The following is a 17,852-nucleotide window of genomic DNA, read 5'->3' on the forward strand; positions in this document are numbered from 1 at the left end:
CCTGATAGAACTCACAGAACAACAGAAAACAGCGATAGTTAAACAGAAAGATTATTTCGAGAACAACACAGCACCACTCCACCAGGCCATAAGGAAGATAGATAAGTGGTATACCCCACTCAACCTAAGCGAAGAAACCCCTCTCGCACAAACGGTCAAGAAACGAAGATAGAAAGATGGGCAAGAAGACACTCCATGGCAGACACTACAACGAACTCCATCAAGATCACATCGATAACATTGCTTCCAATGCATGGCTCACAAGCGGGACGCTCTTCCCCGAAACTGAAGGATTCATGCTGGCCATCCAAGAACAGGTAATCAACACCAGAAACTATGAAAAATACAACTCAAAGGAGCCCGGAATGTCAGATAACACATGTCGACGATGCCACCTGGCCTCAGAAACGATCCAACACATCACCGCGGGGTGTAAGGTGATCACCCACACTGATTACACTCATAGATACGACTAGGTAGCCAGGATAATACATCAGAAGCTAGCGAGGAAATACCAGTTGACCAAAGAAAGTCTACCATACTACAAGTACAAACCCCAGGCAGTACTAGAGACCCGAACCCACAAGCTGTACTGGGATCGCGCAAGAATAACGGACAAGACCATCCCGCACAACAGATCGGACATAATCCTTGTGGACAAGATGGAAAAGTCTACCTACCTGATTGACATAGGGGCACCGAACACTAGCAATGTTCAGAAAATCCATGATGAAAAATTAGGAAGTACACAAACCTGAGACATGAGATCAAGGAGATGTGGCATATGCAAGAAGTATCAACCATCCCAATCATCATGTCAACAACCGGTATGGCACCAAAGACTCTACTTAGTAGCCTAGCAGCAATAGGTCTCCCAGAGAACACCTACAAGGAACTCCAGAAAGTCGCAATCCTGAACACCTGTAGGATTTTCAGAGATTTCCTCGACAGACATAACACCAGACATTACAACAACCCCGTGTACTTAGTAGCAGTACCCGTCACGGAGTGGAATACCCCCATCAGGGAGATATAATATAAGAGCAAAAACAATAATAATAATAATAATAATAAGTATCACAATCATCAAAGCAACATATTTCAAGAGGGTTAACAACACACCAGACACCATACTGCCCATGCAAATCCTGTAACACTCGTTCAAGCAGAGAAGCCATCTCCAATTAGCAAACAGCGAGATGACTCTCATCGACAGGTGCAATACCACCACTTTGTTTATTGCAGGCTTGAAGTGCTGAAACTCATATTTATTTTCTAGAGCAAAGTTTCCGGCATCCTCCCCCTACTTCTCTTTCAACCCATGCACGGTACCAAGTACTATAGGTTTTGATACCTTTCGTGTTTGGCGTTTCCATAAAAAAAAAAAAAAAAATTCTTATGAATTAAATACCAAATCAAGATGAAACAGAATCCAAATTGGAGATCCCTCCAAAAAATGAAATAGACAAGAGACCAATTTTACAAAAAAAGAGAGATAAAATTAATAGTGAACGCTTCAAAGAGACTGTTAAAAAACAAACAGACCCAGTTCTTTCATCTCAATCTAAACAATAAACAGCACAGACCGATGGAATTGCAGAGGCATTCGTAGCAATATTGATGACATCCAGGAAATAAATAAACGTTATAATCGAGTTGGCAACTCTTTACAGGAGACGTATTTCACTCCAAAGGTAACCCTCTCGATCAAAAATTATGCTCTTTTCCAAGAATATAGAACAATTACAAATAAAGCCTACGTTGGGGTTGCTATACTCATGTATTCATGAGTCCCTTGCCGATGAATTCCTTTGCAAACTTCTATTAGGAAAGCAAAGGCACATGAGGCAAAACAGCAAGCTTATATAAGCTTACATCATACAAAAAAAAAAAAAAAAGAGAAAAAAAAAAAGAAAAAACACCCTTATTTCACTCATCCACTCGCTCCAAATGTTTGTCTAGTTCTGCATTGAATCTCTTTAAGCTATCAACATTACCATTAGCATTAGCATTAGTAGAGGCATTTGATGCAAGAAAGCAAGCTTATTCAGCATCAGCCAAAAAAAAAAAAAAAAAAAAAACCCTCTCCCATTTCACCCCTCCGTTCGTTCGAAATACCTGTCCAGTTGAGCTTTAAATTTGTTTAGGCTATCAACTTCAACAACAAGTGATGGAAGTCGGTTCCACCTACCAACCACCCGCTGGCCAAAGGCAAATTTCCGCACATCTATCCGACATCCGTCCTTCTTCAATTTGAATTTATGCCCTCTGAGGTGATTATTCTGAGAAAGATGAAGAATCCCATTGGCATTGAGCATGCTCAAACCATTCAAAGCCTTATACACCTCTATCAGATCACCTCGCCGGTGCCTAGTCTCCAGACTCTGTAATTTGCAAAACTTAAGCCTTTCTTCGTAAGAGCAACCCTTTGTTCCATTTACTAATCTTGTTGCCCTTCTCTGTACCCGTTCCAGCAGCTCTACATCCTTCTTGAAATGAGGCCTCCAGACCTGTATACAGTACTCAAGATGTGGCCTAACCATTGCCTTATAAAAGGGAATAATCACCTCCTTATCCCTGCTAGAAAAATTCCTGTATATCATTGACAAGACACCATGAGCTACTCTTGCAGCTCGTCTGCACTGCTCAGAGAACTTCATATCTGCCTGCACAATTACCCCCAGGTCCTTTTCATTCTCCACCACTGTCAGTGTAGTACCGCAGAGTTGATACATTGCTCTGGGGTTACTGTTACCCATATGTAGTACTTTACATTTGTCAATGTTAAACTTCATTTGCCACCTCTCAGCCCATCTGTTCAACCTTTCCAGATCCTGTTGCAGAAGCATAGCGTCAGTAGTGTCCTTAACGACCCTGCCAACCTTTGTATCATCTGCAAACTTAGACATTAAACTTGATATCCCATCGTCAATATCATTCATAAACACCGAAAACAACAATGGACTCAACACTGAACCTTGAGGAACTCCACTAATAACATTAGTCCACGTTGAGCAGTGTCCATTGATTACCACTCTCTGTCTTCTGCCACTCAACCATCCCCTTATCCATAGCAGCAATTTGCCTCCAATGCCACACTGCTCCAATCTGTGCAGCAGTCTTCCATGAGCAACAGTATCAAAAGCCTTTCTAAGATCCAAATATATAATATCAAAGTTATTCCCTGCATCCAGTTCTTTTGTGACTACATCATAGTATCCAATCAAATTGGTCAGGCAAGACCTGCCCTTAACAAAACCATGCTGCGTCTGAGCTATAACTGAATTCTTGTCTAGATGATCCTGCAGTGCTTCTTTAACCAGTGCCTCCATTAATTTACCTGGAACAGAAGTTAAACTAACAGGTCTATAATTACTTGTGTCAGCCTTTGATCCTCCTTTGTGAATTGGGGTTACATTTGCACATCTCCAGTCTATGGGTACCTCCCCTGAGTCCAAAGAAGCTCTCATAATTATGGCTAGGGGTTTGCATACTTCCTTTGCTGCCTCCTTTAATATAACTGGAACATTTACAATGACAGATGGAGATTTGTTCCAGCAATCAACCACACGCTGCCTAATGGCAAGTTTCTGCACTTCAATTCTACAACTGTCCTTCCTCAATTCGAATTTATGTAATAATCAGGCGATTATACAGAGGAAGAGAAAGAATCCCTTACCATTGAGCATGCTCAAACCAGTCAAGGCTTTGTACACCTCAATCAGATTACCTCGCAGGTTGGTAGTCTCCAAAACAATTATTTGGAATTAGATCATCGCGCAGGTGAATAGTCTTCATAAGCAGCAATTTGCAAAATTTAAGCCTGTCTTGATAACACAAACGTTTGTTCCACTCACCAATCTCGTTGCCCCCCCCCCACGCTGTCTATTCATTCCACTAGTTCCAGTAGCTCTACTCTACTTCCTTCCTAAAATTAGGCCTCCAGACATGTAAACATTCCTCAAAGAGTGGCCAGACCATAGCCTTATACAATGGGATAATCACCTCCATATCAATGCTAGAAAAATTACTGTATATCATTGTAAAGACACCATGAGCTACCCTTTCAGACCGTCTGCACTGCTTCTTTTCACTCTCTACCAATGTCAGTATAATACCACACAGTTGATAATTTACTCTGTGTTTATTGTTTCCCATATTGATTATTTTACAATTGTGAATGATAACCTTCAATTCCCACCTCTTACACCATCTGTTCAACTTTTCTGGATCCTGTTGAAGCATTACTTTCTGTCATTACTTTCTTTCACAACCCGGCCGACTTTCCTATCGTCTGCAACCTTGGACTTTAAGCGTGATATACCATCATCAACATCAATAATGAATACAGAAAACAAACAATGGACCCAACACTGAACCATGGGGGAAACCGTTAATAACATTAGACCACAAAGAGCAGCGTCCATTGGTTACCACTCTGTGTCTTCTCCCACTCAACCTTCCATTTATCCATAGTAACAATTTGCCTCCAATGCCACGCTGCTCCAATTTGTGCAGCATTCTTCCATGTGCCACGGTATCAAAAGCCTTTGAAAGATCCAAATATATGATATCAAAATTAATCTTTGCATCCAGTTCCTTTGTGATTACATCATAGTATCCAATCAAATTCGTCACACAATACTTCCCCTTAACAAATCGATGCTGTGTCCGAGCTATAACTGAAGTATTTTCTAGATGAACCTGCAATGCTTCTTAAACCAGTGGCTCCATTAATTTCCCTGGAAAAGACGTTAAACTAACAGGTCTGTAACTGGCAGTGTCTCCATTTGAAATTCATTTGTGGATTGGAGTAATATTTAAACAGCAACAGTCCATGGGTACCTCTCCAGAGTCCAAGGAAGATCTCATATTTACGATTAACGGTTTACTTACTTCCTTTGTTGCCTACTTTATTATAACTCGATCGATAGCTTCGACCGTAGAGCGTTTCTTATGTTTATCTCCAACAAATTATTAAACTGGATAGCTTTGGCCGTAGTGCCTTTCTTATGTTTATCTCCAAAAATTTCTCCTCCAATTTACTCTAAGTTATTGGAAGATTATATACCTTACTGGGAGAGTTTAATACAACTCTGGCATTCCCCTCCCTCATTAACTCCTCATGTGTGAATGTATATGCAAAATATTCGTTTAGTTTTTTAGCTATCTGAGCAGCATTATCCCTTGAACCATCAATATCAAGTGGACCAATCTGATTCATCCAACTCCTTCTGAAGTTTACATAAGCAAAGAACTCTCTGCTGCTTTTCTTTAAATGCTTTCGCAAAAATTTCACATAATCTTCTTTTGCCTGACTAACCTCCTTTGTGACTTGGTTACAGACCACCTTATATCCATCATAGTATTCTGGGCCGGCTGTTAATTTCTATGTATCCCATGCAATTTTATTCTCAACCACATGTCTAATCAGCTCATCTGACATCAATTTAGAACTAAAACCTGAACGATATTTCTTAATTGGTATGAAAATTCGGGTACCTTCTGAGATTACTTCTTTGAATGCTCCCATTTTCAACTTTCTATTGGTAACGTCATCAGTTGATCCCACCATATAGAATTTAAATACTGTCTCAAACCACCGTAGTCACCTTTACGAAAGGAAAAACCCTTCCCTTTACCCTTGATGGTAGTTACCTCTTTCATTAACTCCCACTTCAGCACACTGTGATCACTGCCACCTAGTGGTTCCTCTATCTGCAGATTCTCGATGCATGAAGAATCACTACTGATAATCAGATCAATAGTATTACTCCCTCTAGTTGCCTCCCGAACATACTGATATGGAAAACAATCATTCAATAAATCCATAAAAGACTTGCCAGTGCGTGAGAGACCAAGTCACAAATTCCAGTCAATCTCTGTGAAATTCAAATAAGTCCATTATAAGACCTTTTGATTTACTCGCCCACACTATTTCTCTGCAAAATTTTTCATGGTACTCATCAGATTCAATAACCCTGTAACACACACTCTCCTTTATATTTCCCAGTGCTTATGTCACACTAAACACAGTCAACGTTGCATTGTCCACCGACATCAACTACTTTCACCTCTCCCAGCGGCTACTGTTAATCTATTAGTCCCTGTGTTCTCCACAAGCTAGCAGTTTTCCCACCGACCTAACACTGCCGCCTTAGTACCAGCAAATATTCTTGCACCCTTTCTATTTAAGTATATCCCATTTCGGTAGAAGCAGACAATCCTGTTAACAAGCAGAAACTAATCTGAGAAAAATTCTACACCTTGAGCCTTGCGCTATCTCTCCAGGGCCGAATTCATCGACAAGGCTCTCATCATGCACTCCCTCATATCCTGTCCGGGGCAGAATTGCAGATACTTTCAAAGTCAACCCTAACGCACGGCTTTTTTCAGCATTGACCTGCACTTGTTAAGTAATTCTGACGGTCTCCTACTATTAATATAATTAGTGCCATAGTGTGCAAAAAAAAAATACTCATTGTGCCCGTAAAAAATGATATATGTCGCAGAGAAGAAAAATGCATGGGATGCATATAACTTAACAGGTGACAGGGAATTGTATGATAGATACAAACTGGTCTGTAAACAAGTCACAAAGGAGATTAGGCAGCCAAAGGCAGATAATTAGAAATCTTTGGAGAGCAGGCAAAGAAAAACTGGAAAGAGTTCTTTACTTATATAAATTCCAAAAGGAAGTGGATGAATCAGATTGGTCCACGTGATATCGATGGTTCAACAGTTGATGTTCCTGCTCAGGTAGCTAATAAACTAAATGTATAATTTGTATCAACATTTACTAGATTTGATAATAGCGAGCTATAAAGTGCTCGATAATTTCTATATTATATTATATTTTGAATCAACACGGATTACCTTTATTTTAGATATAGGAAGCTTCTTTTCCAACCAACCCACCTTGTCCAACTCTCTAATAATTCTTGGGGAAGGCGATATCAATTTTGCAAAACATGTGGGACATCTTCCCCACTGTCAGAACCGTAGTGTTCAGACCATAAGGTCTCAACAATGAGCGCTCAAGACTTCTGTCTTCAAACACCATACCTCTGGCAGCATGGGAAATCATTACATGGATTGACATAAAATTAGATTTTTGAAGGTCTAAACTGCTTAATAAATATGGACTGATTATTACTTTTCGTCCTATAGCTTGACTTTAGAGTTAAATTTAGGGGTCTAAAAAAAAAAATGGATATGGTGGGATTATTCTCTACATTCCTTAAGTCGGACTAGAACTTTTCGCGGCGTCATGTTCACAGGAATAGAGCAACTCACAATCAATCCGAAACTTTTGTCTCATGTTGTAGTGTTTGTTCTTCAGGCATGCGTATAAGTGACCAATCGTCGGACAATAGGAATGGTCTACGGATATTGATTGAAGTTTCATGTAGTTTCATCTCTAAAGTTTCCGCAATAAGTAGTTTGTGGTAGTTGTGTTGAATATTTATAATTTTTGTTTCATTAAAGCCGAATGAATGTCGTTCATTTATTGCGTGGAACGGAAGTTCCGATGCATTTGAACGACAAATATAACAAAATGCTCACCACCTATAGGAAAGATGACTACATCACTATGGCTAAACTTAAACAAATTAAAGACCGCACATACAATATCCCAACGTTATTCGGCCAAGTGAAATTACACAAAACAGGATACCCAATACGTCCAATCGTGTCATATAAGAATTCAGCTTTTGCTTCCTTAGCCATGTTCATCTACCTGATAAACGATTGCCACTATGGATACCGTCAGTGTCGATCCACTGGTGATATTCTGGCTTATGTTACCCATTTATGGACTAATTCAATGGAACGGTTTGGTGAAACAGAAGCAGTTGCTCTTGACATCTGAAAGGCTTTCGATCGTGTTTGGCTTAAAGAACTTCTAAACAAGCTTCCATCTTATGGTTTCCCAACTGTTTTTTGTAATTGGTTATCCAGTTTTCTCTCTAATCGCTTACTGAGGGTGATGGCTCATTCTTCTAATTTCCCCACTAATGCCGGTGTCCCCAAGGCTCTGTCTGTTCTTGAGGTGTATAAATTTTTGAATGGTTTGAGCCTGCTCAATACTGATGGAATTCTTCCTCTAGCTCAGAATAATCATTTGAGAAGGTATAAACTCAAATTGAGGAAAGACAGATGTAGGATAGATGTGCGGAAGTTTTCCTTTAGCCAGCGGGTGGTTGGTTGGTTGGTGGAACAGACTTCCATCCTTTGTTGTGGAAGTTAATAGCCTAAATAAATTTAAGGCTGAGCTGGACAGGTACTTGGAACGAACGGAATGGTGAAATGGGCCCGTTTTTTTTTTTTTTTTTTTTGGCTGATGCTGCATAAGCTTGCTTTCTTGCGTCGTACTCCTCTTCTAATGCTAATGCTAAAACCTGTGCCTCAGACCAGTGGTCCGGGAGAGAATTTTGGTGGTCCCCAGGGTAATTTGAATATATTTGCAATTTTCCTGTTCGTTAAAATGTCTCATTATATTCTGATTCTACTTTTTTACAATTTTCGCCTAATTACGTTGCATGTTTAATAAAAGGCCCAGTGCAATATCCGGTATTAGCGATGCTTTTATTGAAAAAAATATTTCTATTTCTTATCAATTAGCGAAAAAGAGAAAAAAACTACTTTGACATCTATCCTTGTCTACACTCGGGGAGAGATCTGCGACGCGTTAAACAACGCTGCTCAGCACTGTCAGTAGTGCTTCTGCCGTCATCAGTCAATTTGCTCAACGAATAAGGATTCTAGTCCGATTGTTTCGTTTTTTTGGGCTTATTCAAGAAGTGAATTTTCTTCAATGCTATACTTGTGTTTATTCAATACGATATTCTTCTTCTTAGGTAAGTGACCAGTGATATTTTTATTTTAACTGTGCACAGTGTGAAATTTAATGGCATCAAAGAGCTTGAGTTTGATAATTATCTTATTTCTTGTTGGGTTTTAGATTCGAATAAAATAACCCAAATGAGTGAGAAAAAGGAAGCAAGCATTTTGCGCTTCTTAGGTAATACATCGCGTTGCCATGAGTTGGTTAATGAATCATAGTCTCTGCAGCCACTGCAAGGCATCATCAGGAAGGACATTAGAACTGGAGGCGAAGAGAAGAATAAGTTGAAAGTTTCAAGAAAATATGATGCGGACTACTTGAAGTTTGGATTTATTCAAGAACCTGGAAGTGAACTGGATCCACGGCCGCTTTGTATTATACGTTCTGAGAGTTTATCCATGAAACCTTCGAAACTAGGCAGGCACTTGCAGTCAAAACACCCGGATTTAGCTAAAAAGCCAGTTGAATACTTCCAAAGGATGCGTGAAAATTTGAAAAAGCAAAAAAGTTCATTTGCAACAATGATTGTTGAAGATAAGTCTCTAGTAAAATCTTCTTATTTGATAGCACTTCAAATCGCGAGATGTAAAAAGCCTTATACGATTGGAGAATTAATTAAGCCTTGCATGTTACAAGCCTGTGAAGAGGTTTTGGGGAAACAGACTATTCAGAAACTGAAAGGAATTCCTATATCCACCAACACTGTGCAGCGCAGAATTTTTGACATGGCCGAAGATATTGAAAGTCAAGTGATTGCACTTGTGAAAAATTCTACGTTTTATTCAACTCAATTTGACGAATCAACAAACATAATTAACAACGCAGTTCTTCTGTTTTGTGAGGTTTGATTGCCAAGGAGAATTAAAGGAAGAACTCCTCTGTTCGCTAATCTTGTCAGATTGAACAACAAGCTCTGAAATTTTCAATGCACTTAACGGTTATTTCTTGAAACACAGTATTGAGATATGTACAGACGGTGCCGCAAGCATGACTGAACATCGTTCAGGAGTTGTTGCAAAAGTGAAAGACGTTGGACACCCAGACATCTTGTTTACGTATTGTATTATACATCGTGAGCAACTTGTGGCGGAACGATTATCTCCAGAACTGCACAAAGTACTCTCTGATGTAATTAAAATTGTAAAAAATTCGCCATAAAGCGCTCAATTCTTGAATATTTGAGGCATTTTGTGAAGAAATGGGCTCTTAGGATACTCATGTTCTTCTTCCAGCTGAGGTGAGATCGATGTCGAGGGGTAAAGTACTAACCTGATTGACCGACCTGTGCCACGAAGTCAAGTTATTCTTCCAGCAGCAAAATAATAATTTTGAAGTTCCATGATCTCTTGTCGGACAATAATTGGCTAGCCAAGCTTGCATACTTGGCAGATATTTTTTGTGTGAAACGAGCTTAACACGTCCTTGCAAGGACAGCTTACGGACATGTTCACAGTGCAAGGCAAAATGAATGCATTTCAAAGGAAGATATCGCTGTGGCAAACGTGGTTGGCTGAAGATCTGCAAATGTTCCCAAATTTTGATGATTATATGAAACAGGAGGATGCCAACCGACAGGTAATAACTCTTGTTCGATTGCACTTACAGTCCCTCACTGACTCTTGTGGTCGTTATTACCCAAAGGAAGAGGACCTCAGACACGGATATACGTGAATAGATCCATTTTCGGCTAAAATCGAGGATAGTAATTTGAACATGAAAGAAAAAGAAACCCTAATTTATCTATCATCCGACGACAGTCTCAGAGGTAAATTCCACTCGTCCCTAAAGAAAAGTAAAAAGTAAAGTGCAGCCATTATCAACCCACTACAGGATGGAAGCCTCCTCAACAATTCATGCTGTGGGAAATGGACTGCCACGCTGGTCCAGTGCGGGTTGGCAGATCGACCGTATTCAGCAGTCAGGGGCTTGAACCCCGGTCTACTCAAAGAGCGTGTGCTACTGCACTCCCGGTCCTGCCCACTCGTCTACGGAGGCCGTACTCGTCCCTAACAAGATCTCATTTTTGGTTTTCCGTAAAAAGTGAGTACCGAGTGCTGAGTGAAAAGGCCATCAAAATTTTAATTCCATTCGCAACTACACATAAGTGTGAAAAGACATTTTCATCAGTAACCGCAATTAAAAACAAGTACCGCTGTCGGCTAGAAATACAAACAGCTCTCCGTGCTGCAGTAACGTCATTGGAGCTAAGAATCCAACAGCTTATTTCAAACAAGCAGCAAAAAATATCACACTGATTATTTTGCTATAAGCTATAATTAATACTTTATACACCTGTATGTCGAGGTGCACTCGATATTTGATAATTATTAACATTAATTGTTTCTGTTAATCCTTTTTTAATAAAATTAAATTCAAAATGTTTTTTTTTGCATTTTTCATAATGAATATATCTGCATTTATTTATTATACTTTTTTTTATCTTTATAAGGCCATTATATTATTAATTATATTAACATTAATGATATCCCAGTTTTTTCAAATAACTTGGAGTGCAAAAACAAGTGTAAGTACCATTTCATAGTTAGAATGTTATTTTTATGGAAAAAATCATGGTAGTGGTCCGCGGGATTCAAAATTTTGAGTTTAGTGGTCCGTGAGGTCCGAAAGGTTGGCGACCGCTGCCTTAGACACAGCTAGTAGTGAGGGAGGACGCAGCAGTTGCCCAGGTATTGGCTGCTCCCTAGTGGCTAAGAGACCTATTTACGGAAATTTGAATAAAAAAGTCAGTGAAGACAGGTGGATTTGGAAGTTTGTTTAGGGGCCTCCAAAAGATATAGGACATACATGATCCTCTCCCCCTCCTATGATGGATGGTAGTGTACTTGTTAGTCCGTTTCATGAAAGTAATATCCTTGGTTAAAATCGTCGAACAGTGAAGGGTGAGAGATAGACAGCTTTGCTTGGAGTGTTTTTGTATTCTTTATACTGTACCATTTTCTTTGAATAAATTTAACAACTTTTATACAAAACCAATAAATTACTCATAGATTCATAGTTATCAATAGTTTAGAATTTTCAAATTTCTAAGCTATTGATCCAATAACCCTCCTCCCCACCCAAAAAAAAAAAAAGGATTTAATGTAATGAATAGTGTAAATTATATTTTCAAAGAGAGGACAATACAAAGATATCAAATAAAATGATATTTAAGTTTTTGAGATCAAATGACATTATCCCAGAAACTTGAAACAGTGGTTAGTTATTTCATTATTACACACAACAATTGCAAATTTTGGGCTAAGATCAGAATGCTGTATGAGTCTCGCCATCAATGGAACTACTGCAACCATCACTTCCTACCATTACCCTAAGATATATAAAAAGGGTCTCCTTTATAACAAAATATCAGGACATTCCTACTTTGCTACTCTCACTTCATCCAGGACTAGACGAGACTGTTTACAGTTTAACTGTAAAAGTTTTAAGTCAACAATTCCTGAATGCCTAATTCCACCCCTTTATCTTTTACGTATATATAACTAGCCATTATTAATGTTCAAATTTGATAACTCTACAGCTCTTAAATATTCAGTACAATTTCTATCTTTGACTGAATGATTATAATCCTTTTTCTTGCTTTTGCAGTTGATACACTTTGGAGGATCTTCTTCAGACAATCAGCATAGACGTGCCCATTTTCTGCACAATGTCCATACGTCACTGTTTTGTTTTGCTAATATTGCACGATATGCACACATCTTAAACACTTAAAGCATTTAGATACTGTGATGTACGGAACTAGTATGAGGAAAAACCTATCAACACAACACATTTAAGTAATCTAGGAGAAAAAAACCCATTATTCAGATAATAAACTTATTCTTAGACCCAGATTCAAACCTAATCTGTACTTCTCACACATCCCCACCTCTTTGAAATCCATAATCCCTGAAGTTTTTATAGATTGAATATTCTATTATTTCTTCAGTAATTACATCTCTGGACATATCGTAAATTCTAATCCTCGGATTACTTAACTTAAGTAATATGTAACACCAGCTGCACTCAATGACTCGGCGATTTCGTAGCCAGCTGGGAAGGAGCAACAGTGGGTAGCATACGCTTCTTGGTTAGACCGGGGTTCGAGCCCGTCACCACCAAATACGGAGGATGCGGAAAGGTCAAGGGAATGACCACCGCATATTCCCGGATCAATATGGCCTTAGTTGCTAATGCTCCTAAAATACAAATAACAAACAAACTTAATGACTCTAGGTTAGGAACTTTTCCCTATCCACTTTATTTTCTATTTCTAATGTGACACAATTACTTTGTATTGTCATATTTCTAACCTTAATGACAGGTGGAATCTTTATGGGTCTTTTTCACAAAGTGGCTGAGTTGGTTGTTATCAGGCGAGAGTTGCATCGGTTTTCGTCCAGATAACAGAGAATCGACCTAACAACACGTGCAATTTACAGACAATATACACGGAGCAACATGGCTTTAGTTGCCGATGCTCCTAAAACTGAAATCAAACCAAACAATCTAGCCTTAACTTCTTTACATGCATTTTTAAATGTATGTACAACTGCATCCCCAGAGGCGGATTTAACGGCGGGCGCACCGCGCGCCCGGTGCGACTTGGGCCCGTACCCGGTGCGAGTATGTTTATATTAGCTTATTTTCTTTATTTCATTACTACGCTGCATAGGCCCCGCGCGGCTGCGCTACCGCTCATCGGAGCAATAGAATCATATTTGCTGCTTTGTACTTACAAAGGTTCTCCTGCAATGCAGACTTACGATATACGCAAATACGCGTATATCGTATATTGTTGAAATTATATTAAGATAAAATTAATAAAGAAAAATATTTTAAACATTTTCTTATTTGTAATTTTAATTTCAAGTAAAATTCTATGATTTGTTTGTTAAAATTTCTGATTGTTACTCCTATTATACGTATACTATTATTAATTATATTATACATATATTATATTCAAATTTTATTGGAAATAAAACATTAATAGTACATAATATTTTTTATTTATTTAAAAAATATGGTTAACATGTATTTTTATTTTCCCTGTCTCTCTTTTTTTTAAGGAGCCCAATATTTTATTCAGCGCCCGGGGCTTCAACCGACCTTAATGCACTACTGTGCATCCCTAATTTCCTGGCTGTCTTGCAACTACAAATTAGTGCCTGCTCTTAATATAATGACATTTTGTTCGTATTATATGGTGCTACCTTAACTGCCTTCTGTCAAATATATCCATTATCATTATTAATAATGAAAAAAAATATATATATATAAAAATATATATTATAAATATAAAAATATATATTCAAAAGCTCTCCTGAATTGCCCATTCTGACCTCATCTGCGTATATCAAGTTTTTCTTTGCAAATGGTTGTCCTCTGTCATCAATTAGTGAGGCATATGTGTTGTTGCTTTAAGTCTCTCATTATCAATCATTAATGCAGTTGAGTCCATGTCTGTCCATTTGTCAAGGACAAGGGACTGACATCTGGTGAGTATGGGTTTGGCACACCTAGAGTCCTCAGCTGGATATCATCATTCTCTTTCATGGTGATTCCCTTCTACTTCTGAATCTTTTGTTTCTCCCTCCCTCAGGGTAATTCAGAATTTTTTTTTTTTTGGCTGGTGCAGCATAAGCCTCATTCTTTCTTTCACCGCATTGCTAATAATAATAATAATTTGAAGTTTTAGTAATCTTACTAATTTCATGAGTCATATAATTAACCTGTTTAATTAATTTAATCATCAGATCATAAATAGTCGTAACATCATCATACCGACTGTGCTATACATCTATTTTATATGCAAGGATTTCACTCTCCCTTGCAGTTTACTCTGCATCTCTTCGAGACTATATTATATCATCAAGTTCCATATCTTTACCCAATTCCTCATCTACTAAAAACTGTTTATGTGTACTTTCTAAACTCAGATCGTTCACCTAGTTCAACTGCCAGGGCTTCACTCTTACCATGCAAATTTTGAACTCCTAGTTCATTATTGATCAATTGCACTATATTTTCTCCTGGCAAAAGAAATGGTATTTTTGATATCTTGCCCCTAGAATTTTTATCATCTGCCTTTTTAATTGAATCAACTTGCTTAGATATTTCTGAATCTAAGCAAGATTCAAAATTGTATTTAGATTCAAATCATCTCTCCAGGTGACTTATGTTCTGACCGCTTGGCTACCTAGAAGCCTGTCACTTGGAGAGATGATCCCTGGTACTTGTCCACACCATGGGAAGGTGGGCCAGTTCCAGTATATAGGACACCAATGGTCTCACAGTACGAGACCAAAAAAAAAAAAAAAAAAAAAATCATCTCTCTGGGTATGGTATTCCATTCAAGATGGGTGGGATACCATACCACAGGATAGTCGCCAACTTGTTTATCCCAAATGTGACTTTCCTTAATGATAAAAAATTACACAATTGCTTTACAGTCATAATTTTTGTTAACACGGCACAGGTTAACGAATGAGAAATGATATGCGTGAGGACTAAGTAAGAAGGACCTTTGTTTTTTCTGGGCCAGGGAAGGCTGGCATAGTGTGCATAGTGTTGGGGGAAAGGCGCCTCCGGTGGTTTCCCACATCTGTGCCATATGAACTCTGTGGAGACAAGCAGTATTACTGTGAAAGCAAGAAAATTTTTTTGTGTTGTAAATGAAGTATTGTGCTGGGATCTGTTGGGTGTCCTGGCTTTTGGCCACAGGGCCCCTGGTGGGACCCCACATTGCCTGAACACACCACTAGGAGGTAGCCAGGCTGCCCATAATTCTCTGGCTAGTCTCCTCCAGATCACCTGAGCTCCCTGGAAAGAGACCAAGTAAAAAAATAAATAAAATAAAATAAATAAATAAAATAAAATAATAGGGTACAGGATGTACTGGAGAGGGTAAAGGAAAGGAGGTATAGACAGAGCGATGGAGGATGTAAGGGAAGGCGTCCTCCGCAGGTTGGGAAGACAATCACGTGTCAAGAGAGACACGGATGAAACAATTCAAGCGACCTGAGTGTCAAGTTCAGTAGCTAGAAGTGGTCACAATCTAGGTGAAAATGTTCAGTATATGAGAAAAGGGTGTTGATCAATGTGCATCAGTTCCAGGACGTTGTACCATTGATCTTCTTCTGGTGAAGAGATCATGGGCGAAGGCAGAGAAAGCGTGGTACTGGTCTTCCTCATTGATCAGAAAATGTTCATTTCCTCGAGGCAAGGCATGTATTTTTGATATGAGCAACGTTCGCAGGTCCTCGTAGAGCGGGCAAACATAGAATAGGTGATCCCAGTCTTCGTTTTCACCACAAAGACAGCGAGGATTATCCATGATGTTCATAGAGGCAAGTTTGGGATTTATGGATCCATGGCCTGTAATTAGGAAAGTGGTGTATAAACCCGGGCTGTACCATGCTGGACCTTTAGGGTAGATCTGGGCTAATTCAGGTAAGAATTTTTTAGTGATGGAACTTTTTGGGGTGGTATTCCATCTGTTTTGACAGGCGTTAAGACAGCAAGGCGCTTTTTTTCTTCTTTGATGGTGTTTGCTGGGTTTGTAGTGAAATCCAGGATGGTGGTAGGGAGTCCCTTTGCGAGCCGGTAGTGCATGCCTTTGCGAATTATCTGCAGGTCCAGAGGGAGAACTCCAGCCAAGACTTGGAGTGCTGGGTTGTTTAGGGAAGGCTGGCAGCGCAGGCTATATAATTGTTGATATACACTGAGCCAAAACATTATGCCAACCAACCTAATATGATGTTGGTCCTCCATGTGCAGCCAAACAACTCGGACCCAGCGAGGCATGGGCGCTACAAGATTTCTAAATGTCTTGTGGTATCTGGTACCAACACATAACTAGTTGATCCTTTAACTCCTGTAAGGTCAGTGGTTGAGATGCCACAGATCGGAGTTGCTGTTCCAACACAAACCACAAATGCTCGATGGAATTGATGTCTGGGGAATTTCGAGGCGAGTGTGTCATGCTCTTTCCTCGTCCAAGCTGGTACAGCATGTCTGTGCGTATCACCTCCAGGTCGAGGCAAGGCCCCTGTGATCACCTGCAGGGCGAGTGGAGATAGTGTTACAGGCCCGCATCATGGTAAGAACTGGTCGGTGAATAATATTGAGTTTCCTGCTATTTGCCGCTCTTGTAGCCTTGTTAAACCACACACCTGAGGCATACTTAGGTGGTAGATGACTTTCCTCAATCGGTGAAATACCACCACTTTGCTTATTGGAGGCTTGAAGTGGTGAAACCCATGTTTAGTCTCTAGAGAAAAGTTTCTGGCATCCCCCTCTCCCCATACTTCTCCTTCAACCCATGCACAGTACTAAGTACAATAGGTTTTGATACCTTTTGTGTTTGGGGTTCTCATAAAAAAAAAATACATAACTGCTGGAATGAAGACTTTTGTAGAGGAGGGCAAGAGTGCCCCTCTTTAGACCCCAGTCCTGGTGACGATCCTTGCCACCATTGCTGCGTATTTCTTTCTTTGTTTGGATGTAGTTCAGTTGTGGTAGGAAAGTTTACTGTCAAGAATGATTCCCAGGTGCTTTAGTTCCATGACCAGTTTTATGGTTTTGTCATTAATTTTAATTTGTGGTCTTGTGGGGTTAGGTATCCTTTGCAGAGTATGTATTGAGTCTTGGTTGGAGAGATTTGCAAGTGGTGCTTTATGGTCCATTCCTGAAGGACGGACAGGGCTCCATTTGCAGTTGTTTCCATCTGAGCCCTTGAGTCAGCTTCCAAGATCAGGGTTAAGTCGTCTGCAAAAGCCTGTGCCTGGACGCCCCCAAGGTCCATAGAGAGGAATTCATTCAATACACAGTTCCAAAGGAGCGGTCCAAGCACAGAGCCCTGCGGGCATCTTCTGTAGTTCTGTTCATTCAACTCTAGAGTAAGGTGCCTGGATCACCACTCTTCTCTCGGTGAGATAATTCTGCATGCAGTTGTACAGGTTCATGGGAAGGTTCGATCGCCTCAGTAGTGCAAGGACACTCA

The 17,852-nt window shown here is 39.5% G+C and overlaps 1 protein-coding gene across 1 annotated transcript; it reads left to right on the forward strand.

Moving 5' to 3' along the window:
• The first annotated feature begins 9,246 nt into the window (after positions 1-9,246).
• LOC150078578 (zinc finger MYM-type protein 6-like) lies at positions 9,247-9,696 on the forward strand. The gene has a single exon (XM_090384620.1). It carries the CDS (start codon positions 9,247-9,249, stop codon positions 9,694-9,696), a length of 450 nt encoding a protein of 149 aa, XP_090240746.1.
• The last annotated feature ends 8,156 nt before the right edge of the window (positions 9,697-17,852 follow it).

This window comes from Mastigoproctus giganteus, chromosome 11 (genome assembly GCF_048544385.1).
Source record: "Mastigoproctus giganteus isolate SK-2022 chromosome 11, ASM4854438v1, whole genome shotgun sequence".
Lineage (NCBI taxonomy): Eukaryota > Metazoa > Arthropoda > Arachnida > Uropygi > Thelyphonidae > Mastigoproctus > Mastigoproctus giganteus.

What these genes read in the sequence shown, in the direction of transcription:
- LOC150078578 (XM_090384620.1), top strand. Translation starts at nt 9,247, where the DNA reads ATGAAACCTTCGAAACTAGGCAGGCACTTGCAGTCAAAACACCCGGAT.